We start from the raw sequence: 24,575 nt of genomic DNA, 5'->3' as shown, positions 1-24,575 counted from the left end.
GTCCTTCACTGGCAACATCCTCTCCACTGTGTGGATTTGATCACTAAAGCTACAAACCTTTTAAGGTTCATCCAGCTATTCTTTTCTCTTTTCCTCATAGCCGGCTTGAGCTAGAGGGAAAAGAGTGCTGTGCTGCACCTTACACCTTGCAAATCATTGCTAATAAGTACTGCGTTGTGGAACTTTAGAAAAGAGTGCTGTGCTGCACCTTACACCTTGCAAATCATTGCTAATAAGTACTGCGTTGTGGAACTTTAGTGTTCCACAACGCAGTACTTATTAGCAATGATTTGCAAGGTGTAAGGTGCAGCACAGCACTCTTTTCCCTCTAGCTAGTCAAGGTTCGGCGGGCATTATGCAATTAACATGCATCTTAAAACATTTGGTTGCAGACAACATATACAGTTGGCAAAAAGGAGAACGTTTATGTGAAAGAAGTACAAAACGTTTTTTTTTTTTAATTTGATGAAAGGTTCAAGGTTTGTCCCGGTTTTCTACACGTATACACGAATGAGCATGACGTATCTCCGGAAAATAATTGATGCATAACACTCTACGTATAGAACCTTGCCTCTGCATGCCCAATGATATACCCGATGTTTGATATAGTGAAGCTGAAAGTTGAGCCTAACCAAAGTTATTTTCCATATGGGTATACTTTTTTAGTCAATTTTTAGCTGCTGTTACTGTTGGACGTACGGGAGCAGCATGCACATGTGTGAGAAATAAATGTAACTTGAACAACGCTACTACTCCGTGCACGCGGCCCATCCGAACCACGTGACATTTGCGAGGGAGATTAAAACACGATTTGCAACGACACGCTGGTCGGCGGCGGGCGGCGATGCGCTGCGAGATAGCAGCACGGCAACGCGCTGCCGTGCGTCCGCTGGCCACGCGCAGTTCGCGCTGCGCACAAATTTCGCATTAGGGATTATAGTAAGCGTCAGTGCAAGTTTATTTAATTAAGAGGCATTGCATCAACACAAAAATGTACATCGAAACGCGCACAAATTTCGATAATTCTCTGCTCACACAGCGGGCTCGTTTCGGTCTGCATAAATGAGTCACCAATTTCTGATATTCATTAAAAAAATTAAACTTTCCCATCCAAGTTCACATTTTCCTGTCAGAATTTCATTTGCTGCCGGATATGTGCCGACTTCGACTACAAACACATAGCAACTTTATTTACAGGTCCATTCAATTGTCTTAACCACGGAGCAATCTTGCTCCGTGGTCTTAACTTACTTTTGAACAAAAATGTCACTTATCTTCAAATTTTTAAAAAAAGGAGGCGCACATAAAATAATGTTTTGTAATTTCCTGTTCTGTCTTTTTTGTCGTTTGGATCACGCTACCACGACATCTTGCCCCATGATTATTTCACCTTGCCTCAACCTCACCCTCAACTAACCAAGGAGGAAGCAATCACCTGGCGTCGAACCCACCTTTCCCCGAAGACAGCACCAAGTCGAAAAGAAGATGCTGTTTTTTACGTTCGAAATTAGCGCGTTAGGTCTCTCGAGATGCAAGCGCCACCAGAGCATGACGTAATTCTGGACCCGTGACGTAACGACTAATGACAACACGTATTCACGTGAAAAGGAGTGCCTGCTGCTTGTACTGCGACTTCGTTGAACGCCACTTTTGTTTCATTTACATGCGCATAAATCGTTGCGCTGAGCAGACGATGTGGCAGTAACCAAGTGAACACAAGCAGCTTTGGTGGTTACTGTGTTTGTCAGTACTGAGAACAAGCGTGATTTGTGCTTCTGCAAATACACAACAGCACCTTCTCCGCGCACTGGGGCTGCCCGATCGTTCATGGAACCTGTCGACGACGTTCCCGCTGTCTTCATTACTGCAAAGTGCAGACGTAAGGAAGGACGAATGGAGCGCCAGTCTCGCTTGCTTTTCGTTTCGTAGCTCGTCCCTTTCGTGCTTTGCCCATTCATTTACGTGTTGCGTAACAGCATGCAGGTTCCAAGTCCGCCACCTGATGCTCTTCATGATCTCGCTTGGCGTCTTCCTCGTCTACTCGATGCGAGTGAATCTCAGCGTGACCATCATTGCCATGGTCAACAGTGCGGCCACGCATGGGAACCAGAGCAAAGTGATCGTTGCCGAATGCCCAGTGACTCCAGGCAACGGCTCCTCTCACAGCAACGACACCGACCTTCCTGTAAATAGCCTCTTCCTGACCGATTACACTTCTCGACTCTCGTGGTGCGGGCCTTTAGTGCGCACTTTGTTGTCATGTGCACGTGTGTGCATATCCATGTGCCCGCGAGCTCTGCCATCATCAGCACCATCATTACGAACCACCTGAGTAAAGTAAAGAAATATGAATAAATGACAATGCTAACGTGCAGACAAAGTTTGAAGCAAACTTGATCGCCCTGACTAATACTGCGCAGTACAATGTCTGAATGAGCGCAGCACCTGAATGAGCTTGCATATTTTGAGGTTATTCTTGGAAGGCTCCACGGCTAGATGCTTCAGAATGTCTGATGGTTGCATTCTGGGATTTTGGCCCGTCATACCGCGAGGGCGGCGAGGGCACGTGATACCTCGCTGCCAGTGTGCACTGTGTTCGATAGTACTGTGCTAGAGCACTTGCCTCATGAGCGAAAAGACCCAGGTTTAAATCCTCCAGATCTCTTTTTTTGTTGTTGCACTACTGTCACAGCTTAGAGTGAACGACTTCCGGCACGAGTTTGGCTGCTAATAAAAAAATGCTGTAGTGCAAAAACACATTAGCACGACTGGCTTTGTAGTGACCTGCCAATGCTCAGTGATCCATGCGCCAATTTTGTTTTTGCTTGTTTGGCCTTTTTAGTACTTTCCGACATCACTGCACCGGCTTGCACCACATTTGATCCTCTCTTATCTAGCTAGTCATCCCTTTTCATCTAGTGGTTGCCCAATACATGCGTGCGTGCTTGGTCTACTGCTGTTGTAATTACATCCTCTTTCCGGGGTCGTTAAACTTAGCCAGTTTGTGATGAGAGAGAGATAAAGAAGTTCTCTCTCTCTCTCTCTCTCTCTCTCTCTCTCTCTCTCTCTCTCTCTCTCTCTCTCTCTCTCTCTCTCTCTCTCATCATTGGGGTAGTGCATACCTACTGTAGGATCAATGGCATGTTTAAATCAAGAGCTTTTTTTGTACTGTACTTTTATTGAGCACATTTTGTATGTGATGGTTTATTGTTACATACAGGTGTAAAAGGCCAGTAGCTGCATGGCGAAGGAAATTTTTGTTCACAAGTTTTTATCTCTTCGGTACACTTGGTATGCGAGCAGTAACTGAAAAAGATGTCTAAAGGCCAACTGCACTGAAATTTCACCTTGGCCAAATTTACTTTGAACGTGCAGTACGTAACACCAAAGCAAGTGCAGCATGGCCCATAGCCCTGTGAAATGCCTTGTTAATCAAATATAACCGTTCAATACCCGTGCCACATGTACACGAAAAATGACATTAAGTGCTTAATGCCTTAAGTTTTAATGCCATTAATTCACTGCTACACGTAAAAATCTAATGCTATTCACTCTAATGTCATTTTTGGTTTAAGGAGTTCCGCACAACTCAATCACCCTCACGAACGCCTTAAATCTGACTACTTTCAAACGTGATGAGCACCAAATGAAACCAATGAAAGCACCGTAGTGTTGATGCGGAAACGTAGCTGAACTTCGAAATAAGACGATTTTTTGTGGACTCTTGAAGACGAAGTTCACTAAAACAGCAGCAAAAGGCAGAACTTCTTGTTACTCGTCGTGTTAAATTTTTCGGATTTGGCTGCCGCTGGCAGGCGACGGCAGCTGCTGAAGCCACTTTTATACCCGTGCCACTCGTACACGGAAAATGACAATAAGTGCATAATGGCATTAATTCACTGCTGCACGCAAAAATCTAATGCCATTCGCTCTAATGTCATTTTGGTTTAAGGAGTTCTGCACAACTCATTTACCTTCACGAACACCTTAAATCTGACTACCCTCGATCGCGATGAGCACCAAATGAAACCAACGAAACTCTCAGCACCAGAGTGTTGACGCGGAAACGTAGCTGAACTTTGAAATAAGGCGATTTTTTGTGCACCCTTGGTGCCGAAGTTTTGAAGAAGACGAAGGTCACAAAAACAGCGGCAAAAGGCAAAACATCGCGTCACTCGTCGTGCTAAATTTTTCGGATTTGGCTACCCCCGGCAGGCGATGGCAGCTGATGAAGCCACTTATAGAAATGGCTCACACCATTTTTAAGACAACACTGTTTCCCATAACGTTTTCTTTCACAAAGAAACATTTGTAACCCTTGTAAGATGTTTTTCTCTCCGTTAAATACTTCTAAAATATGAGTGAATTCCTCGTTTTGGTCATGATCACCATCATGCCTAACACATTTAATGCCTTTGCGGTTTCACGTGTAGCACGGCCCGGCCAGTTAATGTCATTTGGCATCTTAAGGCCTTCAGCACTTAAGGCCATTTTTTGTGTACGTGTGGCACGGGTACGGGTATTAGAAACGGCTCACTTAGACAATGTCATTTTTCGTGTACAAGTGGCACGGGTATAAAATAGCTCAGTAGCAGATAACGCTGCACCTGCTGGCATATCGTGCAAACAGCCATGAAGCAGAAGTGACATTCCAGCCAGCCAGGTGAACCGGTCAATCTCCATTGGGTGTGCTTCTTCTATGACTTCCGTGTGCATGAAGTGGTTGTGCGCAGGTTTGCTTAGACTGACCGCCTACTCACCGGCTGCAACACCACTTCAGACTGCACGTTATGGCCACACTCTTCTCAATTTTAGTTTCGAGCAGAGGGAAAAAAGTTTGTTCTCAAAATCGCTGATTTTTGCTGCTTGCTTGCGCTGCACATGCATTTATTTCAGCCGTCATATTTCATATCTGGCAGTCTTTTTACGGGCACTATACGGAAACAGGGTTTTGAAGAGCTCGGAAATTGTCAGAGCAGCTGGCCTATAAGAATTAGCTGTGGATCATGTGTAGAGCCTTGCCTCCCCTTCCTGTCATACTAACACCCATCATTGATTGGAAAGTAATTAGGCGCCATCCACTTATCCTCACCATCATGTGGTCAGGCTATGCATCTCAGCCACTCTTATCGTGTGCTCCCTTTTCCCCTGTAATTGTACGTGCTGTTGTACTTGGTATTTTTACCAGCATATCGAAGATGCTTTCTTCATAGTTGTGCGTGTGTTTGCCAAAAGGTGGTGGTGGCAGTGCAATGCTAGTGATACAGGAGCGTGCATTGTTGAACAGCTTTGATTCGTTTTTGATTGTACTGACATGATGCTGCCTCTTATCTCGAAATTTCCAGCGGATTTTACAATTTTGAGTTAATGAGGGATTACTGTATATGTAAGATGTTGGGATTTGAGCTTTCTGGCTCCCATAAACTTTGTTTGTTTGATCACAAGGTTATGTTATGGAGACTTAACACAACAGCAATGCACATGGGTCAGGTTGTGACACCATTTGTCGCAATGGCTTACCAGTCTGTGTAATACTTTCTGAAGTTAGTGGCAAAGTGCTGCCTTTAAAAAAGATATTTCTTCACTCTAGGGTCGCTGTACGGACTAAGCGACATGCTAGCTGTCTTAGTGTTGTTGGACCTGAATAGTTGAGTTCACAGAAACATTTTAATCTAGACAACAGTTTTCATTTGAGATTGAAACCATCACAGACTTGACGCCATATCATTGTTTTTCTTTTCTTTCTTCCATTTGTTGCTCTTTTGTATTTCTGTCAAAATTTGATTGCTTGGAGTTAATAATTGCATTGTTAGTTTGACCAGTGTGCCTGCTGTGCATAGCCATGCATCCTTAAGACGAAAGTGTGATGCCCTTTTAATTTTCTCTCTCTTCTAGACTGGTGAATTTCTTTGGGACGAAGTGACGCAAGGCTACGTTTTGAACGCCTTCTTTTATGGCTACATCGTCACGCAAATCCCCGGCGGGTGGCTGTCGGAGGTCCTCGATCCAGCGTGGGTTTTTGCTGGGGGCATCGGCATCACGTCCTTGCTGACACTCTGCACAGCACCAATGGCGAGGGCCAGCCTCGCTGGTTTTCTAGTCCTCCGGGTCCTGGAAGGTATCTCCGAGGTGACTGCAAACTTCATTCTATTTCCTTTCGTTTCATTCTCCTTCATTTTATTTTCTTTAATTTCATTTCCAAGTTTCAATTCTTTCATTTTCATTTCATTTGCTTTCCAAGCTCAATTTCGATTAATTTCGTTTCATTTTTGTTTTTTCATTTCCTTTCACCTTTTCCTTTCCTTTCTTATTTCTCCCTTTCCTTTTTATCTTTGCCTTTCCTTTTTTTTATCCCTTTCCTTCCCTTCCATTTCCTTTCCTTTTCTCCACTTCTGTTGGAGAGACATGTTTTTGGTGGGAAGGGATAGTGGATTGTGGCTCCTGTGTCTGCTGCTTTGCATTTGCATTTCAACAAATGTACAGCAAAATGGCATAAAATGGGCAGACAGATGTTGCTAGGCTTGGAACTCCACCGTAGAGAAGGAGATGTTTTTGCTTGCTTCTACCATTTGAGATATCTCGACAAAGAACGCTTACAAGCTGTGCGCACAAACAGATGGAACCACACAGTGGAAAAAAAAAAAAAAAAAGGTCACAGTGTTTCCGTAATCCTTTTCTACACCGTTCGTGTTTAATATTTAAAATCAACTTGCAATTACATTTCTCTGTCTGGGATTGCAGAAATTAACTCTTGAGGTGAGGACAAGAAAGCAGAGTGGAGTACAAGAAACACAGGTGCAGGGTCGCTGAAACTTGGCGTGTCCTCTACTTGGGAGTCTGCAAAGGGACAGACCTGTCAACAAAGCAGACTTGTTCTTTCCTTATTAGGTAGCTTGTTCACTCTTGGGCTAACCCCTTCGCGGCAACATTAACGAGGTAAAGAAAGAAGCACAGAATTTGCACCAGACAGTGTCAGCTGTGTGGTCAGCTGCTCTATTGCTTGTTTTTGACCTTTTCGCACTACCGCTTGGCCGGGACGGAGCCGTGTGTGGGGAATCGCCTCTTTTTCAGACCAGAGTGTATGCCACCCTCGAGAGCATACACTCTCGTAGCCTTTCGTTGTGTACTGACGTGTGCCACTGCGTGTGCAGGGTGTGACATACCCGTCCATGTATGCGCTTCTCGCCCGTTGGTCGCCCGTGGCAGAGCGAAGCATGATGGCTGGCGTCAGCAATGCGGGAAGCCTGCTGGGCACCGTGGTGACGCTGCCCGTCGCTGCCGTGCTCTGCAAGTACGGCTTTGCGGGGGGATGGCCCTCGGTCTTTTATCTGACGGGTACGTGCTTTAACGCGTTGGCTGTTGTGTTACTTGAGCGCTCTTGTGTTCTGCTGATTTTGATGCTTTTCATATGCTGAAATGCTTTGTTTTTCGACCAGCAAGTTTTCAATCTTGAGTCGCTCGGGGATTATTTATACCTCAATGTACCTTCTGCCGTAGTGCTATAAGGGTAATAGTTTTTCTCTTTTTTTGTTTGTTTCATTTCTCTGTTTGGGCCAGTTGCGACCGCATAAAATGGGTGCTCCATGGGAGTGCAGGGTGATCAGAGTAAGAGTTGGGTGCAGGCGAAGTGCCGAGCTAAGGGCTGTGCGGCTTGCAAGGCGGCTAGGGCAACCTACACTGTGTAACAATAGCCTATCGGTAACTACATGCCATTTAGTGTCGCTGCGAAAACCCACATTACTTGAAGTTGAAGTTGAAGTTGAAGTTCTTTATTTCAGTCAAGTAAAATGGCTGAGGAGGCGGGAAAAAAAGCCGCTGTACTCGCGGCTTGACGGAGCTCCCACCCCCCACAACACAATCAGCAGGGACGAGGCAGGGGAAAAAAAAATCACTAATGCAAATACAAAATGCAAGCAAACAAGAAGCAAGCAAACAACAACAACAAAAAAAAGAAAATGCCAGCGCAATAAAATATTTGTTTACACCGATTACGTCAAATGGGGGTATTCATGCTGTATTTGTAAAAACATAAAAACATTTTCCGGACGGTAGTGTAAGACATAGAGCGAATGGATAAATCGTCGAAATCATATTTGTTTAGCGCTAAAGGCAAAGTGTACGATAGAGTCTGGTGACCGTAATTTGTGCGAGCAGGTTTAATGTGCCAGTGTTCATGGTGTCGTGTGTAATGGCAAATTAAGTTCTCGTGTAAGCTAGCGCTATCAGACAGAAAAGTAACATTGTTTTGCATCTGAGTTTTGAATAGTTGGAGAAGGCGGAAGTCGTAAAGGTGATTGACGTTAATAATGCGGTATTTAGAAAACAAGGGACTGGAAGATGATAAAGGTGGAACACGAGCAATTGCTCGTACCGCCTGCTTCTGTAATACTAAAAGTTTTTGCATATTTTTGGCAGTTGTGGTCCCCCAAACTAAATGGCAGTAAATGACTTCCTTTTCTTTCCTGAAAGAGTTCTTTGCTAGTCTCTTTGGTTGTGCTGTTCAAGCTTACCTGTATTGTGCTTATTATAATGCTTTAACATGTTGTGTTACTTGAGTGCTCTTGTGTTTTGCTGATTTTGATGCTTGTCAAATGCCGACATGCTTTGTTTTTTGATCAACAGGTTTTCAATCTTCAGTAGAACACATTGTTGGGCAAGTTGGTGAATATTTGGTAATACTTAGAGTGCGATTGAACAAAGACGACAGACACAATTTTGTCGTCTATTTATTGTCTTTGTTCAATCACGCTTTAAGTTTTACCGAATCTTCAATCTTCAGTCACTCGGGGATAATTAATACATCAGTGTAATTCTGCCGTAGCGTTATAACAATAATAGCTTTGTACTTTTTGTTTTGTTTTGTGGGTTTCTGCAATGCAGAAAGTGATTGTATCTCTTCCTTCTCTATCAATAGGTCTTCTAGGAGTTCTGTGGTTTATAGCCTGGGCCTTGTTGGCCTCTGGAACTCCGGAGCAGCATAGGTTCATCTCCGATGAGGAAAAGAAGTTTATCGTTGAATCCAGAGATGCCACGTTCAGAGTGCACAGGGTAAGGGAAGGGCTTACGTTGCGCTCACCTTTGAGTGGGATGTCGTAAGGAAGAAAAAAAAAAAGCCTCAACTTAAGTTTTTCTGGACAAGTAACCCGCGGGTTGGAGAATGGGGAAGTTTGGGCAGTTTTAACTGTCAAGAGATGTTCTTTTTTTTTTTTTTTTTTTTGCTTGTGGGATCGAGCTTGCTGGGATAGAGCGATAGTTTTTGTGGGGTTTGGCAAACATTTCCACTACTTTTCTGTTTTATAGTGAATTGCTACTTTATCGTTTAATGAAATCACACGAGTGCAAAGAAAAGGAAAGGTGCAGGAGTGCTGCTTTCGGTCAAACGTGCTCCTGCATTTGCACGAAAATACTGATGCAGTTTCTGTGAATTTTTCAACGGGCTCTCGAAATTGAGGTGGTGATGATGTCTTTCCTACATTACAGCCCGTGCCCTGGCTGCGCATATTGGGGTCACCGGCTGTGTGGCTCTGCGCCCTAGTCAAGTTCTGCAGTAGCTGGAGTTTCTACACGCTGCTCACGGAGCTCCCCAGCTACTTGTCAAATGTGCTGCACGTTGACATTCAAAAGGTGGGCGCCACCATTTTTCTTGCTTTTTTGGGGGAATGCTGGCAGAAAGGCAGTATCAGCGGTGCCGATACAGTTAGTACAGTAAAAGCTCGTTAATTCGAACCCGGTTAATTTGAACTGACGCTCTGGTCCTGGCACAGCCACGTATATTTCAATGGGGGAAAACTCCCGATAATTCGAACGCGTCGGTATTCAGAACGGTTAATTTTAACTGTGATCCCCTGGTTTCCATCGCTCCTGGCCGAAAAAGTCGGCCCAGAGTGGTTACAATGTGTTGCAAATCCAAACCAAACCAAATTTACTAGAGATGCAAAACAACGAAACAGCAAAACAACAACGTTGCGGGCGCACTACACTCCTGCAGCAGCTTATTTCACGTCTACAGAGGGCGCCGTGCCACCGGCGCCAGTGCCCCGGCGCTGCCATTATTATTTACGAAACATGATTTTACGAAATTACCTGCCACAAACACGTAGTAGCGCCTAATTCACAATAACGAGTCTATAGGTGGCATCTTTGTGTGTTCTGCCTGCACAGTGTGGCGCGATTTCCATTCATTCTAGTGCCCGCCCGCTAATTCAAACCCCGCTTAATTCTAAAACAATTTTATGATCCCCTCCAAGTTCGAATTAAGAAGCTCTTACTGTATTTTGTTCCAATATAGTGCCGGAACAAACATATTTTGCATGCTTTTGTCGCTTTACCTTTCTAGGCCATCAGTTTGAGGTGCTGTTGTATCTCCAGATGCAGTGAACTGAAAATGAGAGTGCCGCAAATGAGGGGAAAAATTAATGGGAGGGAGAGAATGTTGATCTCTGTTAAAATAATGGTCCAGGAAAGCTGATTATTGTTTGACCCATAGTCGGCAAATCGATAGTAAGTCATCCCACTCCGCACCAGCACCATTCCTCACAGCACCTCAATGAGGAAAGGAACCACAACCCTCCGACCTATAAGGATGGCCAATGGAGGGTCATCCACTCTTCGCGAATCGGGAAAGTAGTGACAGGATTTATAGGGAGTGCGCTGAAATTTGTTTTTGTGTGCCAACGATGACTGACATAAACGATCCATAGGAGAGCGATACAAAGTGCTTTGCTGCGAAAATGGGTTTTATTTGTGGCCAGGACTGGAATGCCAGATATATATATGGATACTTTGATGCTACTGTACTCAACCATGTCTTCAAATTAAAAAAAAGAAAAAAATTGCCAGAAAATAGATTTTATGTAATATTAGTATTTACAACATACAAGCTCTAATGTTAACACTTTAATATATTACAGTTGTACGATGTATATTCACCAAGCTGTCGCACTCCAAAGTCCTCTAAATGACCATTTTTTTATTACATTTTGAGTCTTTTCTTTTTTAATTTTTTCAAGGGTAATTGTTTTTTGTCATTCCACCATCTGTTGCCTATATAGTACCTTAGGGTGTACTGTTTAGATTCGGATCATCTTTGCCACTCTTAGAAGCCTATCGACTGGATAGTGCAATAAAACGTAGGAAATATGACACACCTGAGCACAAGTGCAGAATATTCTGCGCTTTACCGTATTTACTTGCATAATGATCGCACCCCTGAAGTTCGTCGTCAAAATTCAATTTTTTAAATTTCCCGCACAATGAACGCACCCTGAACTTTCCGCAGCAGTATGTCGTATTGTGTGCCAAGTCTAGCTGATGATGATCGTGCTTACCTCTGTTTCCTTCCCTTTCAAAGTGGACATGGCTATGTTATTGCCGCAGACTTGCCGATATTAGAGATATCGGCAAGCATGCGTTCAATATTGATGGGGGAGAAACTCTCACTAAATGCACGTAATGTACCCACAAGACAAAGAAAAAAATGTGCTCAGCTTGCTGCGTCGGCCCCTATGTCTGCTTTGATGTCCCACACTGTGACAGTGTCGAGTCACTTATTAGTCGACCTGTTATCACCTCGCAGCAGACTCGTTCCGGCATGTTTCGTAATTCATGAAAACTCTGCATTTTGCGTCACATTGCAAAGTGGCTGGCAGCGCTGTGCGGCGTTTTTATTATGTTTTTATTTATAATTTTTATTATGTTAATGAGACCTATTGTAAAAATTTTGACCCACAACTTGCTTGCATTTTCTGTGCTCAAAAGGTTTTCGCGATAAATTTACCGAGCGTAATAAACGCACCCCTTAAATTTACATCAAATTGACTAGTGCATAGCTAATTGGAAATTTGGTCAAAATGGTATGACATAACGTATTAAATAGCTAAATAACTTCAAACTTATGCCACATGGACAGAAACTGATTGCACATTTCTTCTCAGAAAGCCAAAAGGAACTCTGTGTGGAAGTTTAAATCAACCTTGTGCTTAAGGAGTACTGACGCCAATTTTTGGCATTTATATTTTGCACAGTTCACTTCTTTTACTCAACAGAATACCCTGGCTGAAATATGAGCGGCCTGCGACGCGAAGAACACACTCTAATTGGATCTCATTTATCGCTCCAACGAAGCACACGTAGCGGCACTCAGCAAATGGACATCAGCGTGACATCATTCCGTGCTAGCCAAAAGAAGTGACGCGGACAGCGCTTGTCAAAAACTCGTGACGTCACTTCATGCGTGCGGCCCCGTGAGTGGCGACTGGGTGCCGTCGCATTCACAAATGAGTGCGCATAGCCAGAGGTACAGGAATAACTGCTGCCCAGAAAGGCACTGTTGACAAAAATAAAGTTCCACATAAGGGAAAGGAAGCTTTAATATAGCCTGTATTCAGTAGCAAGGCATGCATGCAGGCAACCATGTGAGTGCGCCGTCACTGGTTACATCGGGCTCCGCGGGATGGCGGTTCTTGTCCGTGCTAAGCGCATGATATGGGTTGGACATTCCAAGCTCTAGCTTGCCGAACGCAAAGTAATGCCTTGACTCCAATGTGAGTGCGATTAATAACAACTCTGTTGACACCACTGTTGAGAATTGGGTTGAGACGGAACCGACGGCGCACGCCGGTGTTATATTTTTCTTCGGCGTGCAGCCGCAGTGGCACAAGCTGCGCCATGTCCGTGGTGCTTCGGCCATGACCGTGGCCATTTCAGTGTAGCCAAACGAAGAAATTGACGGCCAAACTTTTCAATGAATACCACCTGTATCCCGGAATCGCAATAAAAGTCGTCATCAGGATTTTTATATTGAAAGCGGTCATCGAATTTTCGACGCAATGCTAAGCCTAGCATTTTCTGGCAGAGAGGATGCCATAGCAGCGTGTGCAACCCTCCCCCTCACACTTTTGCCAGCGCTCCAACAACTGTCTTGTGCGAGCTCAGCATACTTCCCTTCCTTCCCCTCACACTTTCGCCACACTTTCCTCCACTGTTTTCTTTCTGTCTTCATTCACTATCTCGATTGCAACACCATTGCCGTTGCCACCACCACCACCAAACCACAGTAGCGGCCTTCAAAGTGCTTGGGGACTAAAATTGGCACTTCGATAAACTAGGGCTTGTGCAGGCATTCTGCACCCTGTCATCTTCGTACAAAAGAGAGGATGCATTGGCAGCCCTGGGTGACGAGCCATTGTTGCACAAAGTACTTGTGCCTGTGTCGTGGCAATTTCTTTAGGCAGCGGGAGTACTCATTTTGTTCTTCGATATGTGCTCGGTAAAACAAAACAGTGCATGGTGAACGTTTTGTGTACTTGCTTAAAGAGTCCCTAACGCATGCAGAATTGGTGAGAAATTTTTCCCTTCTGTTCCAGAATGGATATTTAAATTCGAGCATATACCTGGGCCAGGCAGTGGTTGCCCTTGCCTGCGGCTATGGTGCTGACAGGCTCCGAAAAAGGAACGTCCTTGGTATAACCACCATCAGGAAAACATTTGAGACTGTGGGTAAGTTTATGGCAGCCTGCACCTTTCCCCTCCAGAAGTGCTTGCAGTGAACTTGCTTGCTTGTGCTGGAATCCCCACCTCTACTTGTAAATAGGTATAATTTGCGAGGGGGTTTATTCTCAGCGCAGTTACTTAAGCAAGCTTCAGGATATTGCTCTTATTGCAGTAAGAATACATAATTGTCATCGTACGTCTGGTTGCTGTTGGCCACCATTGATGACACGCTGGTGTGATGGGGAATCCATCCCAGGTGGTTCAGTGAGTGGTTGCTGCTGCTGCTGCTGCACTTACAAATACATGGCAAGCTAACTGAAATGAACCGACAGACAACAAACTAAACATAATAAAGCCACTCTTGGGACCATACAGCACTGACACAACAGATGCACTGAAGTTTGCTTAGCTAGGTTACGGATAGGCCACACCCATGTAACACACTCCTACCTGCTCACAGGATCCCCAAGACCCCTGTGTAGCAGGTGTGGAGACAGCCTATCCGGGACCCATGTACTTCTTCAATGCAAAGCACTCGACACAACACGACAAAAACACTTCACCCAAGTCTACAGACAACACATCCCACCACACCCAGAGTTTTTTCTGTCTGACGATTCCATGTTTTCTTCCAAGCATGTTTTTAACTATTTAGCGGAAGTAAAATTTTTGGACCTAATTTAGCACCACGCATAGTCACAAACTGGCATTCTACACCAGCCACCCTTATTGTCTTTCACGAATTTCACTTTTGTTCTGCTAACTGATTGTAGTGGCAGTGTTCACCTCTTTGTCTCTCATATATAACAACTGTTTTGGTGCTCTTTGCCCCAGTCGGCCTTGCACCATTAACACCCAACCATCATCATCATCAGCGAGTGGTGATCGGCTTATTAACAGCTGAAGGCTGCTGACCATTCAAACAAAATTCATTGCAGAATCTAAGCTGTATAGTGTGACAAACATGCGCAGAAAATGACAAAGTGACTGAATGGATAGGAATGTTTCGGGAGAGGCGTGCCGAAACAAAAGATTTCCACGGATCTCCGCGAATTTTCGCACCTAGCATAGGCACTTATGTTTGTCAGTTGTTATGAACCAAACATGCCCTCTTTTAAGTGCAAAGCTCTTTAAGGCTGTGCCTTGTGGTTGGAACTTGCTCGTTGGACCCAAGTGGAGCTGGCGTTCCATCGTAGCCGCTGTCGTCGCAGCGTAACTCAGAGACTTCGAAAGCCAAGTGGTTTATATAGTCATAAGCGTTTGAAACTTGTGAACCGCTGGTGCTTGTCATACATCTCCTTGTTGTTTATTGCAAAGAAAACTGCAGGTACATTTGAGGCAAAATATATGTAGTTAGCTTGCAGCGCCTGCGTTCATTTAGTTGGGAATGTTCGTTGGGTTGGTTTTTACAATAGTAAGCGAAAAAAAAGTGGCAGTGCAACGCCGGCACGTGTGGGAGGAAAAGCAAGCACAAAAAGAACAGAATTCTCGCTGGCGCAGTTTCAGGCAGGGGGCTTTTGAGCACTGCGAAAGTGGGAAATTTGAACTGCATTGAGTGGTAGCAGTGAGCGGATAACGGCGCTACAGCCCATTATGACGATCACTGCTGTGCACTTTTGACAGCTTTCGCATTGAGTGGAACGCCTTTAATTTTTTTATTTTTGCTAGTGAAGTAGGAAGGCCAAAGCGGCAGTGTTGCTGTTGCAGGTGATGTCTGTCATCGTGCTTGCCTTGCCTTGCAGGTCTGCTTGCTGTGGGTGCGGGTTTGGTGGGAGTGACCTTTGCCCACTGCAACTGGGTGATTGCCTACACAATGCTGCTGCTCTCCAACACCTGCGCTGGCATCCTCTATGGGGGGGAGAACGTTCTACCCATTGACCTGGCACCAGACTTTGCGGGCAAGCACAATCTTCTTCTTTCCCTTTTGCTGGCCTATGTCCGCTTGTAAGAAACCAAGTCCGCTTGAAAGAAACACTGATCTTAGAACAACTTCTTTTAATTTTCAAGTAAAATTTATGAAACTTGTCAGTCTTGCTGCTTTTTTCCCACTGATTTCAAATAGGCCATTATTTTTTCAGTCGGTCAATTAGTTCCCAAGATAATTAGAGATAATTGGCCATTTTCGGTCAAAAAATAGACAAAACAGTGTTGGTCATAAAACTTTATACTTTCCAATAATTTTAACTAATTTTACGCCTTGATGTTTGAAATGGGCACTCAAAATGGTTCCTTGCCACTGGCACCACCGAAGTGAGCCTACAACCGATTTTTATGGAGTACATTTTTTTTATCCCAAATGAAAGGGCATCACTTAAAACACCTTAAGCCGAGACAGTTTTGCTTATGGTGCCCTAGAACTTTGGAAATCGGAATTTTTAGGTCTACCAGCCATACGTGTCCCGCCAAAAGGAATGTTGGTGACCATGACAGTGATCCGTGCGGCAACACACTTTTAACTGCTCGTGAAATTAAAAGAGGTATCTAAAAACTTGTCCCCGGCTAAAACAACAATAATGTGCAACCTTTCCTATTTCTTCATGCGGTTTTTGAATCGCGCGTCGAGATCGATGGAGTTGTTTGGACACATAAGGCATTGTCGCGTTTAGACGCCACGTGTTGCCACCTTTCAAACCTCAGAAATTGCCGTGCAAAATTAAAATTATTTCCGCGTGTTTATTCGAAAATCTCTTGCGGTTACCCCAGTATACAAAATATTGGCTTTCATTGTTGCCAGTTTTTGTTTAGTGCGTGGACTCTTTAAAGTTTCGGCTGAGTTTAGCCTGCTACTTAAACAAGGTTCCCAGCAGACACTTCGAGCCGCACTATTTTTTGTTCCTAAGTTTAGATCCCATCCAGTCGCTTGGGGCACAAAATGAAATCGTTAGTTCGGGAGTAGTGATAATAGTTGCACTACCCCTGATATTTATTTTGGGAGGGCATCAGTATCATTTGCTGCACAGGTACAGTGGGAAAAATAAGGTAGTGTCTATTATCCCGGCATTCGTGAGAATTACCGTCGGAAATTTCTCACGGCAGTCGCCTCTCATTGGCTAAGCACGCTACGTCGAGATTCTATGGGATGAATATTCCCTACAAAGCCATGTTTGCAGCTGCCCCTGTAGCGCTGTGGTATAGTACTTGGTTTTAAATGAGAAGGCACACGTTCGAGTCCGCCATTGTGATGTCTTCTTTTTTTTTTTTTAGCTTTCAGAATTTTTCGGTCATCGCGATTTTGTTTATACTTTTTTTACTGTGATTTTCGCTATATCATTTTTACTATTACATTTAATATAGATTGTGTTCTGGGTCGTTGGGCTGGGTCAGATTAGGTTTGTTGCAGTTGGGGTGGATTTGGGTAGGCTATGACGCGTTCAGTTAGGTTATGCTAGGTTCGGTGCAGTTATTATATTACGCCACGTTGGGGCGTAATATTATTCAGCGAATTTGAGGCCAGCCAGCTTTTATGGAAACTGCCGTGAGAATTTCCCGGAGGGGATTCTCACGGCTGCCGTGAGATTAGATGCAGCCAAAAAATAATTGATGCAAAAATTGTGTACTTAGTCAAAAAGTTAATGAACTACTCCTTAATCATGAATCTCTTTTTGTAGGTGCTGTCATGGGGCTTGCAAATTGTGTTTCCAACACGGCTGGAATTTTCGCCCCACTTGTTGTCGGCTATTTAACAGAAGGAGATGTGAGTAAGCATTTATGGATCATTGTTGCATTTCTTAAGCACTGACTTTTGACATTTGATAGCGGCCATTTGTCAGCAGTGCTTAAGTCGGCTAATAGTAATACCAAAAGTTTAACATACACAAAATGGTTTTAAGCTGAGGTAGCAGTCTGTATAGGAAGTTTAACAAGATGTCCAAACAGTCACACCCATTCGTAGATTACAGTTAAACCTGGATGAAACGTACCTCTGTGTAACGAATTCCTGGATTTAGCGAAGTTTTTCAATTCCCCGTTGCCAGACCCATTGAAGCCCATGTGTTTGCGACCTCTATGTAGCGAAACGTTACGGCGGTTAACCTTGATGTAACGAAGTCGGCCAGCTGATCAGTCATTGTTTTGTTGCCCTTTTACTGAAAAATAAACCTGAAAATGCACGAATAATAGCGGATGCTAGCATTACTGTAAGGAGCCAGCAGCAAGGAAAACGTCTAGAATGGCCTAAAAGCAAAATTCGCCCTGAAGATGATGATGAACGGAGTGGATAGCGCCATCCTGTAGATAACGTAGGACCCCCTTCTTGTTTTGCTTGTGTAGCGTCACACCACACCACGTAGCAAGAGTAACTACATGTCGCGTTCTTTCGCCCACACAGCAAATTACCGTGCGTATCCACGTGTGAGTGCACTGTCGGTTCGAGACAAGTTTTGAGGTGCTGGGCCGTTCAATCGGCGTGTTGACACGCGAGGCACGCGGAAGGCGTGAGACACGCGCGTCTCCACTGCTAACTGAGGTATTGCTTCGTCGGTGATGAATTCTGCTGCTAGAAAAAGAAAAGTTCTTTCTTTTCAAGACAACCTCACAATTTCAAACCACACCTCCACCGGCGAGAAAGAAGAATGTCTCCGACTGGTACAGTATCGCAGCTAGCACACTCTCAACAATCTTGAGGATGGTAAACCACATCAAGTAAACAACAACAATATAAACAACAACAACAACAACAACACAACATCAACATCAACATCTTTCAGCACCCGTTTGTTTCTTCAAACGCGTTAAGTCACCGAAAAGTGTCAAAAGGCAAAATTGATAGTGGTGTTACGTTTTTGTGAATACAGGGTTGAGTGACCTCGCCTCTTTGGAGCGCGGTATAGCGCCTATGCTCGTGCGAAAGCAGCAGGCGCAACTGAGACGGTTTTTCATATTGAAATAAATTCGTTAAGTGTGAGTTCACCCTCACTGATGTCTAGCATTTTGACTTCGTTTCTGGTTCATTCCCGCGAACCTTAACTTGAAACCTGCATGTAACGAAAACTTGCATGTAACGAAAAATTGCGAACTTTTGCCAACTTCGTTACATCCAGGTTTAACTGTACTTAGAAATGGACCTAGTATATAAGCGAGTGTGGGTGTAGGTGTGTGAGTGATGGGGTGAGCGAGTGAGAGAGGGAGGAAGTGAGAGTTAGAGAGCTTTTTAGTGGGTGATGTAGGAGGGGCCACAAGAAACAAAATAAAGCATGGAGGACCCCTAGATTGTAAGATTGTAGATTTCGATTGAAGGCTGCACGCAGGCAAATTTGACGCGCGATTGCACAAAATTGGACAACTGTTGGACAACCGGCACATAGTCAAAATTTTCATTTCATCCATGAACTTGGAAAAATATGCACATAAAGCTTAAAAAAAAAAAAATCCAAAAATGCTAGCCAGATTCAAATGCCTCAGGCTAATGTCTCACAGAACGGAGTTTCTACCCTGCAAAAGGATTGGAGATGTTCAACACCTTGGTAACAACAAAACTCTCTTATAATGGTATCAGCTCCCCACACAATGAAAACAGGAGTTCACTGTCAAATTTTTTACTTGCTGGAGGCAGCCCAGAGGCGGAGAGATGCGAGGCAGCTACAACACTTACTCAAAGCCAGTGCCACTGTGAACTGAGGCTTATAGAGGAGTTCGGTGGTGCTACACTATGAAACGCAATCTCAAATAACATAACGACTAGCCACAACTTTGTACCATGCTTAAAAGCTTCTTGCATGAATGCTGACAATGTTTTTGTACTTATATGTCCCCTGTTTTTGTAACCTGCACCTTCTGTTTATTTCACATCTTTCTTCGTGTATTATTGGTTCTGTAACATGTATTTAAGTTTTCACGTACACTAAGTATGCTGGTATTTTTACGTTTATTTTATTTTTTGGACTTTGAACTGTATTCATGGCTGTGGGTCCAAACAATATTACGCACTAAAATGGTGGTTACAATATGAACAAAAAAAGCATGCTCATAACGATTCGTAATTTACTTGCCGATGCTGGGGCACAAGGGTCTTTGATCAAAAAGTTTATTTTACAGTTATGACGGTGAAAATTGGGGGGACGTAAACAGTTTTTCATTCTGACTGTAGATATATAACATTTGTTTTTGCATAAAACAATTATATTCAATATTATTTGTATTTTATATCTGATTTTGACAGCCTTTGCAAAAAATCTGTCGGAGGGATGGAGCTGAAGAAGGTACCAGTGAACTGTGCACAAATCAAGAAGTGCAATAAGACAAACATTATCATTTTATCTGGTCTGTAGCAGACGTTATGACCATTTGAAGTTTGTACCTGGAAGGCAAAACTGGTTTTTTGGGTTCCCACCTTTTGAGGCCAAACCTCAAATGGTCGTAATTTCTGCTGCAGACCAGATAGAATGATAATGTCAGTTTATTGCACTCCTTGATTTGTGCACAGTTCACTGGTACCTTCTTCAGCTCCATCCTTCTGACAGATTTTTTGCAAAGGCTGTCAGAAAATCAAATATAAAAATACAAATAAAATTTAATATAATTGTGTTATGCAAATACAAATGTTATATCTACAGTCAGAATGAGTAACTGTTTACGTCCCCCAATTTTCACCATCATAACTGTAAAAATAAACTTTTCTGGTTTAAAGGAGAGACGAAGAGAAAATGCAACTTCGTTTAATTTAAAAGAACTAGGATTCAGTATCTCACTCGGCTCCATTACAGCCACAAAAGATGTTTTTTAACAAAAAAAAAAGCAAGAAGTATTTAAAAACTTTCAAATTTTGCGCCACAGTGATGTGTTATGAGCAAAAATGACGTCGTACGGGCCAACAATAAAACATAATTTTCAGTGCGTTAACTGCACGTTAGCATTCAAGTGATGCGGTAAAATGAAACTAGAGGCCCCATTACAGATGTCCAGTCATGTGTCGTTGCGACAGGTCAGTTAGGTGGCCGCCAATCGCACAAACAAGGTTCCGCGACTTCATAGAAAAGTTGGGGGAAATTGGCTAGGGGGTCGTTACTGCTTCACACGTTTTCTTTAATATCTCCGTTATTTGTTTGAAGATTGCGATGATATTGGTATCATTGTTATAAGGACTAAGCAGTCTTTCTAATAAACCCAACTTGTATTTTGTCTTCGTGGCTCCTTTAGGACCAGTGTGCCCCCTTGCGGTTCAGGGAACACTGCCCTATCATGGCAACGACACCCGTTTTATTGCCCATGTTACCACTGCTGCGTACCTCTGGGTCAGCACACTCACTCACTCCTCCCCTTTTGCCTTTCAGCAAAGCATAGCGCGCTGGAACATCGTGTTCTTCATTGCTGCGGGCATTTGTTTCTTCGGAGCCCTGGTGTTTCTGGTGTTTGGCACGGCTGAAGTACAGCCCTGGGCGCACGTGCCCAGCACCCCTCTTGGTGGTTCGACCGCGCACCTTATTGCTGGCGATGAAGTCCTCAGCAATGACCCAGCAGTGCTAGCGGTGACGCCGTCAGAGTGCTACTAACTCGGTCGCTGCTATCGCCACCAGTGCCATAGTTCGCATTGCTGGGTTCGAGGCAGTGTCTCTGGTTGCCCTGCTTGTCTTGTGGGGTTTCTGCCGTTCAAGGAAAGCACACGGCTTTGCTGTGATACCGTGGAGGATGTTCTGGAAAGGGATATCCGTGAAGACCTGTTCAAAAGCCTGCGCGATGTCCTTGAACCTTTCCGAGCCTAGTTGCTCTCAGGACCTCAAATGCCATGAAGGGCACTGGCGCTGGGCTTTTCAGTCCTTTCAGTTCCAAGAAACTCTGTGGGATGTCATAACAGCCGAGTGAAGCCATTGTTGGGTTCGATGCCTGTGGATGCTGCCCTTCTGGTGGGAACAAGGCACAAAACTATCAGTGTGCATAACCTATGAGTTAAAGAACGCCGTCTGAACTAAATTAATAAGTGCTTTGCACTAGGGCACTCCGTATAGCCCAGGCGTAGGCCCAAGATTTGAAGTCCTGGGATGGGATTTCTGTGGGTTCAACGAGCGTTTACGGAGTAAATGAATCTCAAAGCGTGGCACGAAGCCACACTACTATTGCTCTGCATTTAGGACCGTCAATTTATTTTTGATGTGTACTATGGTTGCAGTATATATAAGAGTATTCTGCTTTTAGTTTAAAACATGCCTGCTTTTGTATTTACTACAACGCATCGTTTATAAATGTTTGGCATTTCTTGAAAATTTTGTATTCTTCCAAGGACAGACATGTTGCTTTATCAAAAGAGTAGTTGTCCCTCTGCTGTAGTTTAGAACAGTAGTTTATAAACTGCCATAGCGGGCCAGCTTATCAAAGACTATGCTGACAATATGATGGCATTTAGGCAACACTACGCTCACATTACTGTGCATTAAGAAGGAAGTGAGTGAGAAAAAGAAAATTTTACTCAGATGTATCTCAAGACTGAAAAAATAAGGAGAGGTAGGATACACTCAAAGGCACCCTAATATCACCATGTTTGACAGCAGCACCCTAATGTTAGCTTACTTGATGTCCAGAATTAGTTATTGCCCACTGGGCGGACTTTTCCAGGGCTGTAGGACATGTCAATCCTGTTGTGTGCGAAAACTTCGGTGCACATCAAAGTGCCCCAACATGCCTAGAGAAAGCCTTTCACTATGGATTCCTTCATTGCTGACTTGTTGCCTTGAATATGTACCTGATGCTGCAAGTTATATTTGCTGTTCTTCAGTAAGTTGCATTTATGATCACTGTGTCAGTTTCTGCAAATGGTTCACGTCGTTTGTGTCGGGGCTTGCCAGTAGCTTTAGGTGCCATTCCGTGGTAAAAGGCTTCTCAGTATTTTCATGTACAGTCGTTTTAGGGTCAGCTAGGTATTGCACTCGCCTGAGCACAGTGTGACCAACTTCAGCCTGCGTAGCAGCTAGTCACAATCGAAGTCACGTGCCTTGATCAGTGCTTGTATTTTTATGCATTATATGTCTGTAGAATACTTGTGGCTGAACTCTTGGTTCCTTAGTGTGTGAGTGTTTGCACACACTCTGTAAGCTGTGGTCCTCACAAAGTAAGCTGAGCTAGCAACTTTATGAAATAACCTCTGCATTTGCTGAACACTGTCCTCTGGGTCATGCAGTTGCCTTTAAAACCTTATGCTTACATGTTTGCCCCGAGTTATTTTGTACCATTTTTGCAGGGTTGAAAAAAGTCCTTTTGTGACCACGAAATGGCAGGTTTTTTTTTCCGCTTATCTTTGCTGCCTTGATGTACTGATGGTGCCCAACCTGGCTGCAGGCTGTTGCTCAATCTGGTGCCCTAATGGCGGGCATTGTATAGTTCACATGCATTGGTTAGGTGAAATAGTCACTGCGTTTATAAGGGGCTCAAGCTGTTGGCAACACAACAATTCACTCATAAAAGGCACATTGTATGACCTCTTCTAGCACTAAAGCTTGGTTTGTTTCTGTTGTAACCATTGCTGTTAGGGCTTGCCGTTATCTCTTGCATTTCTGTTTCTTAATTTAAAAGGTAGGTGGCAGGTGAATTGCAGTCAATATAGAATGCATAAATGCCTGCATGGGAAGCTCCTGGCGCACTTCAAAGATTTACGACTGCACTAGTTTTAGTTTGCAAACTCCCGACTACATATTCAAAATGCGGAGCATTTTCTGCAAGCGTAGCAATATTTTTCAAACTGGTAGGCCACTTGCTATGTCCGAGGCAAAGAATGGTCTTATGAGCCTGGCTGCCATTGTTGCAAATACATGCTTTGTGTGAAAACTATACCAAATGAAGTTGCATGGCTTAAATTATCTCTCTCTCTCTTTTCTTTTTGTTTTTGCTGTGCTGCAAAGGTCAGTAAGTAAGTGACGAGGCAGTAACGGCTAATTCATCTGTCTAAGCTCTTTTTCGTTATCCCAGCACACTATTAAATCAACCCACACACACAAAAAAACACATTAGGCACTTTCTTTTTTTTTTTTTTTTTAATCCGTATAGCAACTCTCCTCATCCGCTCCTCGCCCCATGTATTATCTACGTTATTCTTTATGCTCGCTGTACGGTTTCAAGGACCCATATTCATCATCTTTTACATAGCAATCTCCTCGTATACCAGTCTTTTCTTCTTTCACGATCACCCTGTGGCCAGTGCCGTTCCAGTGTCTGTCTGTCTGTCATTGCAACCGTGCCATTTTACACAGGCTGCCCACATGTAGCTTCTCACATTCTTCTTGCTTTACATAGTACTGTTCGGCCGAATGCTGGCCAATTATTCATGCCTGCAAGACATGAAGCACCCATGTACATATATATGTGATGTAATTTTGCGGGAGTATGCTCAGTGATACCAGTATCACAGTTGAAGAGTCCCACGTGTTTTAAACTTTTTCATAGCCCTAATTGCTTCTGCCCTTCACACAAAACTCACACAGCATGTAGTGTGGGTCAAGAGAAAAGCAATAAAATGGAGCGCACTTGGCACCAGGATCTCTGATGATGATGATGGTGATGATGGTTTGTGTTTAATGGCGCAAGGCGAACTAGGGCAAAGAGTGCTGAAGGCGCCAGGGTCTCATGGACTAAGCTAATATCTCAGTGTACAAAGGAAGTTTGAGACAAAATGCTGAAAGGAGATGAATGAACAAGTGCAACGAACACGTCTCCTGCGAGCATCTGCCACATGTGCAATTGTCTAGACAATCACGTGCCCTTTCGCAGATTTCGCTGTCCTACCAAGTACCCACATTCTCAGTTAGTGACATGTCAAATGAGGCTATGGAATTTAATGCATGGTTAGATTTATCATCTTGTTCTGAAAAATAGTTTAAATGAGCCTTTTATGTGTGCATGTTTTTATTGAACAATTGACATTGGCCCAACTTAGCATTTACAGTCCTTGCATTTGTAACGAGCGTAGAATATAGTTTTGTAGGGTGTTTTGTTGGGTTCATGGTTTGAAGCCCTCTCTGTGGTTTGAAAATTTATTATGAAACAAAACAAAAGGCTTCCAAAAAAAGTGGTGTACCTGCTCGTCAATCCATCATAAATCGCTGCCTACACGCACAGTGCTCCAGTGCCTTAAAAATGAAGAATTTTTTTATATTTTTTTTTGT

General features: G+C 43.7%; 1 protein-coding gene across 1 annotated transcript; it reads left to right on the top strand.

Annotated features, from left to right (window-relative positions):
• Positions 1 to 1,549: 1,549 nt before the first annotated feature.
• LOC144174503 (sialin-like) lies at positions 1,550 to 24,076 on the top strand. Its single transcript, XM_077703232.1, has 10 exons — positions 1,550 to 1,879; positions 1,977 to 2,185; positions 5,896 to 6,129; positions 7,152 to 7,335; positions 8,915 to 9,048; positions 9,481 to 9,624; positions 13,365 to 13,497; positions 15,234 to 15,389; positions 17,100 to 17,185; positions 20,760 to 24,076. Exons 1-10 carry the CDS (start codon positions 1,828 to 1,830, stop codon positions 20,976 to 20,978), a joined length of 1,551 nt encoding a protein of 516 aa, XP_077559358.1. The 5' UTR covers positions 1,550 to 1,827; the 3' UTR covers positions 20,979 to 24,076.
• Positions 24,077 to 24,575: the final 499 nt, after the last annotated feature.

The sequence above is a fragment of the Haemaphysalis longicornis genome, unplaced genomic scaffold, assembly GCF_048455015.1.
Source record: "Haemaphysalis longicornis isolate Haplotype H1 unplaced genomic scaffold, Haemaphysalis longicornis Haplotype H1 scaffold_3, whole genome shotgun sequence".
Lineage (NCBI taxonomy): Eukaryota > Metazoa > Arthropoda > Arachnida > Ixodida > Ixodidae > Haemaphysalis > Haemaphysalis longicornis.
Note: the sequence above shows the minus strand (reverse complement) of the source record. Positions and strands in the feature narration are given on the sequence as shown.